This window comes from Cannabis sativa, chromosome 8, assembly GCF_029168945.1.
Source record: "Cannabis sativa cultivar Pink pepper isolate KNU-18-1 chromosome 8, ASM2916894v1, whole genome shotgun sequence".
NCBI classification, from domain to species: Eukaryota; Viridiplantae; Streptophyta; class Magnoliopsida; order Rosales; family Cannabaceae; genus Cannabis; species Cannabis sativa.
The window spans coordinates 47,735,189-47,746,438 of record NC_083608.1 but is presented as its reverse complement, the minus strand read 5'-3'; the positions used below and the strand labels follow the sequence as shown (position 1 = coordinate 47,746,438).

The 11,250-nt window shown below is 35.3% G+C and overlaps 2 protein-coding genes across 3 annotated transcripts; one reads left to right on the top strand and one right to left on the bottom strand.

Annotated features, from left to right (window-relative positions):
- Positions 1-434: 434 nt before the first annotated feature.
- Positions 435-6,911, top strand: LOC115698751 (protein MEI2-like 2). 2 transcript variants are annotated; one of them, XM_030625917.2, is made up of 13 exons: positions 435-950; positions 1,718-1,776; positions 1,866-2,012; positions 2,128-2,597; positions 2,702-2,860; positions 2,945-3,061; positions 3,170-3,321; positions 3,875-3,966; positions 4,079-5,021; positions 5,132-5,216; positions 5,370-5,438; positions 5,583-5,762; positions 6,217-6,911. In XM_030625917.2, exons 2-13 carry the CDS (start codon positions 1,734-1,736, stop codon positions 6,328-6,330), a joined length of 2,571 nt encoding a protein of 856 aa, XP_030481777.2. In that variant the 5' UTR covers positions 435-950; positions 1,718-1,733; the 3' UTR covers positions 6,331-6,911. The 2 variants fall into 2 exon arrangements, with proteins under 2 accessions (XP_030481777.2, XP_060958128.1); XM_061102145.1 differs by lacking the exon at positions 435-950 and adding an exon at positions 963-1,245.
- A 75-nt stretch (positions 6,912-6,986) lies between these two features.
- Positions 6,987-10,725, bottom strand: LOC115700475 (ribose-phosphate pyrophosphokinase 4). Its single transcript, XM_030628016.2, has 7 exons — positions 10,354-10,725; positions 8,717-9,032; positions 8,177-8,272; positions 7,945-8,013; positions 7,721-7,849; positions 7,492-7,588; positions 6,987-7,389 (listed from the first exon to the last, which is right to left on the bottom strand). Exons 1-7 carry the CDS (start codon positions 10,473-10,475, stop codon positions 7,256-7,258), a joined length of 963 nt encoding a protein of 320 aa, XP_030483876.1. The 5' UTR covers positions 10,476-10,725; the 3' UTR covers positions 6,987-7,255.
- Between the last annotated feature and the right edge of the window lie 525 nt (positions 10,726-11,250).

Genomic DNA, 11,250 nt, shown 5'->3' with positions numbered 1-11,250 from the left:
TCTATAAAAAAAGAAAAATGCTAAATAGCACAGTGGTGTCTTGCATCCTTTTATGTGTCAATATTGCTATTGGTCAAACTACGTATCGGGTCCACTATAATTTAATATAATAGCTTTTAGGGAGTATCGCTAACCAATCATAACGCGACATATCGAGAAAATACTAAGCACCACTAGTACCTAATAGCAATCCTCATTAAAAAAAAAATATTAGATTCTAATAATACTATCATCTAAATAAATAGCTATTCATAAAACATAAATAAATTAGGACTTTTATTATTTATTAATTAAAAAAAATCACAAAAAGAGCCTATAGCAACTTAGCAAGCAGAGCATTCGTGTAAAATAAATACATAAATAATATTTTCTCAAAAAAAAAAAAAAAGAAAAAAAATATATATTTAGGAGTGCACTGCATAGCCATTTGTGTCAACGGACGCCAAAAGATATTCAAATGCAGCCTAATTTTCTTAGTTTTTAGAGAGAGAAAGTAGAGAGGGAAAGTTTTCTTTTTTTTCTTATTTTTTTTTTTTGGGTGTTGCAGAGAGTTAAAGAGTTTGAAGTTGTCAAGTGTTTCTGAGTGTTATAATAATTTGGTAGAGTTAGTATATATATATAGGGAATAGTACTACTCCTACTACTTCCTAAAACTCCAATCATTTTCCTCCTTTTTCATTCTCATAATCTTAAATTATTTAATTATTTTAATTTAAAAGTAATAATAATAATTAAAGGGAGTTTCTTTTACAGTTTCTTTGTCTTTCACTTCTAGTTTTCCGGCGACAGAGGAGGAAGTAGAAGAGTGGAAGAAAGAAATTCCTCTGCTTCTACGAAACACTCTCCCTCTCTATACCCTTTTTTCTTTTATTTACAATACCCATTGGAAATGAACTCTTTTTAATTACTCTCTCTCTCTTTTCTCTCTCATATTTATTATTTTTCATCAGGTACTCTCTCTTTCTCTCTCTCTCAATTACTATGAAGTAATTCAAGTTGGGTTTGATTGTTTTTTTGTTTTGCATCTGGGCTTGATCTCTTTTTTATTTTTTGGGCATATGATTTTTTTTTTGGGGGTTGCATGTTTGTGTCTATTAATTTCTAGGGGAAATATGTTAATTTGAAATGATTTCGGCTTTTTGTTATCTGGGTATGCTGAAAGTGATGATTTTTCTTCTTGTTCTGGAAGATAGCAAAGCTAAAATTGAAGGCAGGACAGTGTTGACTTGACTTGAAACTTTTTTGGTGCATTTCCTCTTCATTTCTTCTGATGATTTTGTTTGATCAATCAAGTGGGTTTTGCATGATTTTGCTTGAGTAGAGATTTTGTTAATGGAATCAATCGTCTGTCGGCGTTGATATTTGTTGTACACTTTAGTAGATGTTTTGTACTAGAATTTACAAGCACACAGTTACACACACACACACACACATGTTGTTGCTGTTTTGTGCTTTAATTTTCTGCATTGATTACTCTGCTTTTGTTTATCTTTTCGAAAAAAAGCCGATGTTTTCTTTATCTGCTCTAAAAGCATGTGTCTTTACAAGCTAATGATGGTTTTCTTGATTATGGTTAATTTTGTGGAAGACATTTTTGATTGATCTGATTTATGATTAACTTAATAACAAGGTTTTCACATTCTGTGTATGTTATTTTTGGTAGTGCTAGCAATCTTTCTGTTTATCTCAAAGTTTTGTAATGATCTTTCCTGGGCAGAAAGTGAAACTTCAATATGGAGAAGCATTCTGAGGATTCTATATCTGGTCAAATAAGAGGTGCTTTTTTTGTTCTTTCATTTTCTTTAACTGTTCAAAGGATGACACAAATGTAGTTACTTAAATTCATGTTCATGATTTTTCTGCAGGACCTTCTGAGATTCCACCACTTAACTTTTCTAGAAACATGGGAAGCAAATTTTGGGGGGTGATGCGTGGTAAAACTGATGCATATCATGCAACAAATGATGCCAGCTTGTTTTCTAGCTCATTGCCTGTTCTTCCCCATGAGAAGTGTATGTGTTTGCACTCTGCACCTGTTAATTTCCCCTTCATGATATTTTGATTTCCTATCTTTTGGAATTGTTCTTTAGTTTTTGCTTTTTCTTTCTTGTTATTTTCTGTATGCAGTGAATTTCACTGATTTAGGAAATGGTGGTAAATCAATTGATGATGGATTGCCTAATTTAAACAAAATTGAGCGAGCAAAGTGGAGTAATGATCCTCTTGAAGATATAGAACCAATTGAAATTGGAAGCATCCTTCCTGACGATGAAGATGATCTTTTAGCTGGATTGACTGATGATTTTGACCTTAGTGGGTTGCCTAATCAGCTTGAGGATATGGAAGACTATGATCTTTTTGGCAGTGGAGGAGGAATGGAGATGGATTTTGAATCACAAGATGGTCTAAGTATAGGTATATCTAAGATGAGCATCAGTGATGGGGTTTCTTCAAATGGTATTAATCATTATCCACTTCCGAATGGTGTGGGGACTGTGGCTGGGGAGCATCCTTATGGAGAGCATCCATCAAGAACCTTGTTTGTTCGAAATATTAATAGTAATGTTGAGGATTCAGAATTGAAAACCCTTTTTGAGGTATTTAGCATTTTTCTTACTAAAATTATCATAGTTCTTTTGTAATCTTATTCATTACATTTACTTTACTGCTTATGATTATGGTATTCATGTCATCTTGATAGCAATATGGAGATATCCGAACTTTGTACACCGCGTGCAAGCATAGAGGTTTTGTGATGATATCTTACTATGATATCCGAGCTGCTCGTACAGCAATGCGTGCGTTGCAGAACAAACCCTTGAGGCGTAGAAAACTTGACATTCATTTTTCAATTCCCAAGGTTGGTTTTTAACCCCTCTCATATGACATGTTTGAGAGTTATATGAGCAACCATATAATACATATTTTTCTCCTAAAATTCCAGGACAACCCATCTGAAAAGGATATTAACCAAGGAACTCTTGTAGTATTTAATTTGGATGCATCAGTATCAAATGATGAGCTTCGTCAAATATTTGGGGCTTATGGGGAGGTCAAAGAGGTATGGATATCATTGTTTCAGGGTTCACCCATTTGCATGTCTTTTTCCTTGTTATACTTATGTTTTAGGAATTTTCCTTTGGTTATGAATTCTCATTTTTGTTCGCAGATTAGAGAAACACCGCACAAGAGACACCACAAGTTCATAGAATTTTATGATGTTCGAGCTGCTGATGCGGCTCTCAGAGCATTAAATAGGAGTGACATAGCTGGGAAACGCATAAAACTTGAACCAAGCCGCCCTGGTGGAGCTCGTCGAAAGTAAGTTTGCTCTCTTTTACTGGGTCATCTCCCTTACTTTCTTAGATATTCAGATTTTCAAATGTTTACGAGTTTTATCATATATATTCATTAGGTGCATACTTGAGAATGGCTTCTAATTCTATGCAGTATTGGAATTAAAATGCTTTGATCTTTTCACCAAATTAGAGCAGTGGGATGATTTTCTTCCTGAATTGTTTACAAGGTTAATAGGTTATAAATATTTAAATGTCATTTCCATATTTTTCCAATGGAATGCTTAATACTGTGAGAAATCAATACTTGTCATAATATGTTTGTGCAAGACTAGGACTGTGAATAATGGGGGAAAAAAAAGAGTTGAGATCCCTTAAGCTGTATGATTTAGCTTAGGTGCTTTTTTGGTGATACGACTTCTGGGTTCTCGGTTCCCTTCTAATCTATTTGTCTCTGTCAGTGGCATATGACTTTGGCTCCAATATATTGTTTATGGAATCAAAACCTATATTCTTGGTCATAAGCTTTTGTTGATTAAGGGGTTAACATCGCTTACTGAATTCTTTCTTTCACTTAGCTTAATGCAACAACTGACTCAAGAGCTTGAACAAGATGAAGCTAGAAGTTTCCGACCTCAAGTTGGTTCACCAATAGCCAGCTCTCCTCCAGGTAGATACCCATTCATACTCTTAGTTGATCTCTGAACTTCTTTTGGGCTACCTGAGATATATCTCAGATGTATGGCAAGATATAAGCTGAAATGGCTTCTCTGGCAAAACAGGTAACTGGCAATTCGGCAGTTCAGTAGAACATAATCCCATGCAGGCTTTTAGTAAGTCTCCTGGTATAGGAAGTCTCAGCCCTGTAGGTAGCAACCACTTGACTGGGTTAGCTTCAATTCTCCCGCCTCACATATCTAACTCTCCAAAGATTGCACCAATTGGCAAGGACCAGGGAAGGTTTAACCAGACAAATCAGATATATAACAATGGCGGGTCATCTCAAGGAGCAGCCTATCAGCAGTCACATTCTTTTAGTGATCAAAAACTGAGCACTAGCCCTGGTCCCATTTCCTTTGGTGAATCAAAATCAAATCCACCTGGTATTGGAACATTGTCAGGTCCTCAATTTCTCTGGGGTAGTCCAACCCCTTATTCTGAGCGTTCAAGTTCTTCTGCTTGGTCTATATCATCTGGGAGTCGCCAGTTCTCGTCCAATGGGCAGGCACAGGCACAGGGGTTTCCATACACTAGCCGGCATGGCTCTTTAATTGGATCATCTCACCATCACGTGGGATCAGCTCCATCTGGTGTTCCTTTCGAAAGGCACTTTGGCTTCTTCCCTGAGTCTCCAGAATCATCTTTCATGAATCCAGTTGGATTTGGAGGTGTTGGTTTAAACCGTAATAATGGGAATTATATGGTGAATGTTGGTGGTCGTACAGCCTTGAGTGCTGGTGTTGGTCTTCCAGGAAATATTACTGAAACCGGTTCACCTAACTTCAGATTGCTGTCTTTGCCAAAGCCTTCTTCAGTTTTCATTGGGAATGGTTCTTATGTAGGATCTCCATCGAACAATGGTGAGGGATTAGTTGAACGAAGTCGGAGTCGGCGTGTTGAAAATGGGAATTTGGATAACAAAAAGCAGTACCAGCTTGACTTAGACAAAATTGTCAACGGGGAGGATGCCAGGACTACTTTAATGATTAAAAACATCCCCAACAAGTAAAAAAAACTTCTTCCTCTCTCACTTTTTTCTTTTTGATACATTTGCTTGTTAGTTTTTCATTTGAAGGCCTTGACTTAATGCTTCACCCTTTTTCTTTCTTTATTAGATACACTTCAAAGATGTTGCTGGCTGCTATTGATGAATTTCACAGGGGCACTTATGACTTCTTATACTTACCAATTGATTTCAAGGTATTCAGACTTTTGATACTTTTCATTCTAATTACCTTAACTACTGAGTATTTGGCTCCTAGAACTTGAGAGATTAAGGCTTGTTGGAGTAAAGTTCTCTTTTATGAACCCTTTTCATTAGATAGTTGTTGATGGTTTCTCTCCTTGTAACAGAATAAGTGCAATGTGGGTTATGCGTTCATCAATATGGTGTCTCCTGCTCACATTATACCCTTCTATAAGGTTATCTTTTGTCCCCTTACCATCTCATCTGTTAAAATAAAAATGCTAGGCTCATAGCAATAAATTAGTTCCTACTATCCAACTGCTCAAATAATTATAAATTACTTGGCGTTTTTCACTTTGCTAACTAAACTATTATTACAGGCATTTAATGGGAAGAAATGGGAGAAGTTTAATAGCGAGAAAGTTGCTTCATTGGCATATGCACGAATCCAGGGTAAGGCTGCCCTTGTAACACACTTCCAAAATTCAAGTCTAATGAATGAAGACAAGCGATGTCGCCCAATTGTCTTCCACTCGGAAGGTCAAGAGACTGGTGATCAGGTAATATGTTTGACTTGCTGAACTCTTATTTTTGTATATGTTTTAATTGCTGAGCTTGTATATTTCCATCTTCACCGAAGACCAATATTCCCTATAATGCTTGTGTTGTACTCCTATTTTACCATTTACAAAAAGCATTTCAATTTTTACTCATAAGTTGGTCTGGATTTGTTGTCATATTTTCCAGACCTGTTCTACAATTTATAAATGCTTTTGAGCTTTTCAATTCATAAGTAGCTCGATAGGAGTGATATTTCTCGAAAAGAGAGATGTCAAGTAGCTAAGTTAGTAAATGTGTCTTGGAGTAGAATCTAAGGACCTGGCATCAAATTCCATTTACAACCCTGCTTGGGATCATAATCATATTATGGGAAATGAGAAAATTATCTTCCTTTGAAAAATAGCAGTAAGTGGATAACTTGTTTGACACTTTCTCTATCTTTTGACTCTCCAGGAACCTTTTATTTCAAGCAATTTGAACATATGCATTCGACAGCCAGATGGGTCTTATATAGGAGATCCACTTGACAGCCCAAGGGGAAGTCTGGATGAGAAAATAGAGAATTAACAGTGTTGGTGATCCTATTCTCAGCCCTTGAGAAATAGGTATTATAAGGGGTGATGCTAACTGTTTCATAGGTATCTAAGTGTATATTCTAGAAGAGAAGCCGAGGAATTTGGTGTCTTTTGCTCGTTCGTTTCGTGGTGGTGTCCGCTTTTAAGTTATGGATTATCACAGCACTCTTGGAAAATATCACAGGGAAAAGAAGCAGAGAGCGTTTTGTTTTTATGTAGAGTAACAATTTGATATTCAACCAAGGGAGAAGAATAAGGTGAAAGTCTATGGCCGAACTGTGAAGTCTCTGTGCAGCCTTATGGATTAGTCGCCGGTTTGTGCAGACATCTCCCTTGGAGGTTTTTCATTTTCTCCTTTTTTTTATCTGCTTTTGGTCATATGGATCTTTTTAAAATCCAGTTGCAAATATGTTTTTACTTGTTAATATTTAGAGGGGTCGGTCGAGTTTTAGGGGCTTTCAACAATTTGTATAAAGGGGGAAAAACTGAACCATCTTGTTGATGTTTTAGTTGTGTGTTGTAGAGAAACTTGTGAATTGGACGATATAAAAGCCTTGTACAGATGTTTTACTACTTTCCCTTTTCTTTATAGCTCATATCATATGATGATTTAGAATTTCATTTCATGTAATAATAATAAAAAGAATGTGTTATGAAACCTTTCATTCATTACTTTCAACTAACAATACTTGTCAGAACAGACACTGTTATGAAATGAATTTGGCACATCATTTTATAGGTTCTTTCAAGCAAAAGATTTTGACATAAACTGAGAAACAAGATGGGCAATCCTCGTAAGCATGAAATATTTCCTAAATTACATTATTATTCTAGTAAAACAACAGCCCCAAAGGCAGGCCTAAATCATAACTCATGCTTTCCCACTTTTATTCTGGAATCCTGCAAATGTATTTTTTCTAAATTTGCAGAGCATCTGCAATTGATCCGGCAAGACTTATAACCTCAAAAGGAGCCTTGTTGGCTATGTCTTTGACTGTCATCGGGCAAGAATCTGTGATCCAAAAGTAAGCAAAAGCGTTCTCCGAGCAGTCTAAAACAGTTATCAAATGGCAATGAGTTCAGTAAACTCTTCATCAAGAGAGATTATTCCCATCTTATGGATTAAAAAACATGCAGCAGATTGATTACTTACCGTTTTTGTGGGTGAACCGCTCCCATGAACGCTTGGGAAAAACACCATGTGTAACGTAGGCACTGACCTTGGCCGCACCATGAGCTGCCAAGACTTTCTGGTGAAAGCAGAAGGAAATGTTAAAAATCAATGATATTTTGGGAAATGAAGGTTTTGACATGTCTTTAAGCTATGGTATTCATCATATTATGTTCTAATGGTTGATCACATGAAATCGTGAAAGGGATACCTGACACTCAATGAGGGTGCCTCCAGATTGAACCAAATCGTCAACAATTACTACATGACAACCAGAAGGGTTTCCCTCCTTGATCCGGACTATCCTCTTATCACCTTCACGAACCTTAGCACATACCACCTGCCATTTGATAAAATTTTATTAAGAATATAACTTAGGATATGAGGCTCTGCTTATTAGCACTCTCTTTTTTTTTTCTTCAGCAAAATCTTTACCGTGGGAAAGTGATCTAATTGCTTGTGAAATCGCTTCCAAGCACCATCGTCGGGAAATGCAATAACTATCTGGAGAGGACAAGAATCAAAATGAATCTATTTACCACATCTGTTATTTGAAAGATGTTCTGACAGGACTCAATGATAACAACTTTTAATGTTGGAAGTGAAAAAAGAAAAAACAATTTGAATATGGTAACAGATTATTTGTGATGTGGAATTGTATAAGGACCTTATCAGAGTCAGAAAGCTGGTGCAAACGTTGCTTTAAGAGAGGAATTCCGGTCTCAAACACAGGCAAAACATGGTCTCCAAAGTAAAACCTTTCCTGCATAGGAAAAGGAACTAGGAAACATTAGGAGTTACAATAACGAATGCTAAGTCAAAGAATCGAAATCTAAAATAAAATTAGAAAATAATTAGGACTGCAAACATCTCTTCAATAAATACGATTGGTTGAAAAATATTAGGTGTAATTTGTGTGCGCACATATCATTATCCATAAAGATTATGTTATCAAAAGAGTTATGATTTTAAAGTAAACATAGTGATGACTCGAAACTAATATAAAAGATGGGAAAGGTTTATAAATGTCCTAGAAAATCAATATGAGATTATGCTGTTCAAATTACAATCTCAGCAGCAATATCATTGAATACCTCGATTATTTTTTGAAGAAAAGTTGTGCAACTTGAATATCTTTCTATTAGTAAAATAATTTTTCAATAATAAAGAAAAATGAAAATAACAATCATCTTGAGCATAGGCAAACCTGCAAAGCATGTATATCGTATATGACCAAACTAGTTGGACCTCCTCTTGAGATGGGAATATTCGTCAACATCCTAGCAAGGGTAAATGCAGTGGCTACATCCCCTTCTTCTTCCATTCGCTCAAAAGAACCAGTCGGAAAGAAAGGCAATACTAAAGTAAAAGAAGCCACAAAAAGTCGTGGCAGTGCATATATTACAGAAAGCTGTTCAAAGATAACTGCTTGGGAGCTGAAGGATGCCAGAAAAGCAACATGTTGACCTCTGAGATCTTGTGCGTTGTTTATAAAAATGTTTGGAAATCCATCAGCAAAACTCCTGTACAGGAATAGAAATCAATCTTTGTGTTGCTACTCATATTTTAGAACAATCACATCTTTCTCCAGTCAAGCTCATTAGCTTTGTAACATACGACAACAACAAACACACACACACACACACAGGAAAATGGAAGGAACAGTAAAGTCAGAAATGATATGAGTAAATATTAATGACAGACATGTCGTCACTACACACTCTTCTTTCAAGGTTAATTGGGCATAAACTCGGCATTCAAGTGAGTGAAGTTAAATAGACATAAACTCTGCATTCAAGTGAGTGAAGTTATGAACATAAACTCTGCATTCAAATGAGTGTCAGACCGTAAAATACACTATCATACTCCATTATCTGAGACTAGCATCTTTTAGAGAAATGTCAGGGTACGTTCAGCAAAGAAAGTATGTGAAGGTTGTGTTGATTCCATACTTTCTGTTTCAATCTTCTAGTAAAATCCAACATCAATATCGAAAACATCACGTAAAAAATTGATAACTTATATTAAGGATTAAGTAAGTGTTTTCCACAAGGTTCTGTAGAGTGGTTAGCCCAATGTTTTCATGATGTATGAGATTTAACTTCCCATGGGATTAACAAGTAATATGCATTATGATTGAACCTTTAGCCTTCTAAAGATTGTAGGGCTGAACTGAAAGTAAAGAATTAAGTTATAAATACATACATAGACCTCTATTCCTACAATAGCTGGACTTGTGGGGGAAAACATTAATACATTAACTAACTTTATTTCAATGCACAGACAGACAGAGTTGAGAGACCACATTTAGGAGACTGAGTAGAAAAAAAATGCGTGCGTAAATATTGATTTTGGACCACAGTCATAATAACTAAAACGTCAAAACATCTTCTTCTCATTGGATCTCCTTAATTTTCCCCAACAACCCAGCTATCATAATGAGCATAACATTTAGAAGAGAGTGGCCCAGCCCAGTCAAACAATTCCACAAACAGATTATGTGCTTCATTTTCACTTCAGTAATCAGCACATACTAATCCTACACCAATCAAGTCATTAAACTCTTTTTCACTACCCAATTACTCTAATAACGTTTCCTACAATTCACAACATTTTCTGTTCCTTCTTCTTGGGTTTTATTACATCTATGTCACATGTAAGATTTCCTATTCACATCATCACCCAAAAATAAAAACCCAACTATTGTTTTAGTGATTGAGCACAAAGGAAAAGTGCCCATGTTTTATTATGGGTAGAAAGATAGAACAAAGCACAAAAAAAAGCCATAGCCCATATTCCTTAACACTTAAAAACAATGGAAAAAGAGAGAGAGAGAGTAAAGACCTCCACTTGATGGTCTGGAGATTGATGAAGTCTGATTGGGAGGCAACTTTTCGGGCAAGGTCTTCACACTCGTCACAGTAGAAGAGATACACCTGCTTCTTTCGAGAATTCTCCATTGCCATTTCAGAAAAATAAGCACAAAAATAGAGTCTTTTTGAGTTGTGCCTCACAAAGCTCAACACTTTCGAGGTTAGAAAGGTTTTTCAGTCCCAGGGGAGCAGACTAGGGAGGTTTGGACAGTTGTTTGGTTACAGGAATAAGGTTGTTACAGCTCTGTGCAAGGACAACCCCAGCCGGCTTTACTGGTAACCAAACAGAGGCAATAAAATTACACACTTTTAAGAGCAATTATATGATATCTTATATAATAAAGCATTGCTATAAAAGTAAAACCCCTTTTTCACTTTAATTTTTTTTTTCCTATAATTTCTAGGGAACATGTCAAATTGTCAAAATCAAAATTTTGTAATGTCATAAATAATAATAAGTCAAGAGTTTGAATTGTTACCTATTATAGGTTGTGAAAAATACCCAGTCCAAGTCCAAGTCCAATTATAACAGAAAAATTATGTTAAATTAGTACAAAAAACATAAGTAATATATTATTATTATATCAATTTTTTTTTTAAAAAAAAGGAATTTAAAAAAAATGCATAATCAATTTTCTTTTCTTCAACAAAACTGTAAAAATTATAAAAAAAAAAATGTGTGTTTTAAGATAAAAATGTGTGTTTTAAGATGTGTTATTATTATATCATTCAAACCATCTAACTTCAATATATAAATGCAAAAAATAATTTATTTTAATATAAATATATATAAACAAAATTCACACTCAGAATGATTTATATAATTTTGGTGGGAGTGAGATGCTGTAAACAAACTCAAATAAATGAG

Coding starts and splice junctions, on each gene's coding strand:
- LOC115700475 (XM_030628016.2), bottom strand. CDS start 10,475: ATGGCAATGGAGAATTCTCGAAAGAAGCAGGTGTATCTCTTCTACTGT. Junction 8,273..8,716: donor ACGATATACATGCTTTGCAG/GTTTGCCTATGC, acceptor TTTCCTATGCAG/GAAAGGTTTTACTTTGGAGA. Junction 7,589..7,720: donor GCACCCTCATTGAGTGTCAG/GTATCCCTTTCA, acceptor TGCTTTCACCAG/AAAGTCTTGGCAGCTCATGG.
- LOC115698751 (XM_030625917.2), top strand. CDS start 1,734: ATGGAGAAGCATTCTGAGGATTCTATATCTGGTCAAATAAGAG. Junction 2,598..2,701: donor AATTGAAAACCCTTTTTGAG/GTATTTAGCATT, acceptor TCATCTTGATAG/CAATATGGAGATATCCGAAC. Junction 3,062..3,169: donor CTTATGGGGAGGTCAAAGAG/GTATGGATATCA, acceptor TTTTGTTCGCAG/ATTAGAGAAACACCGCACAA.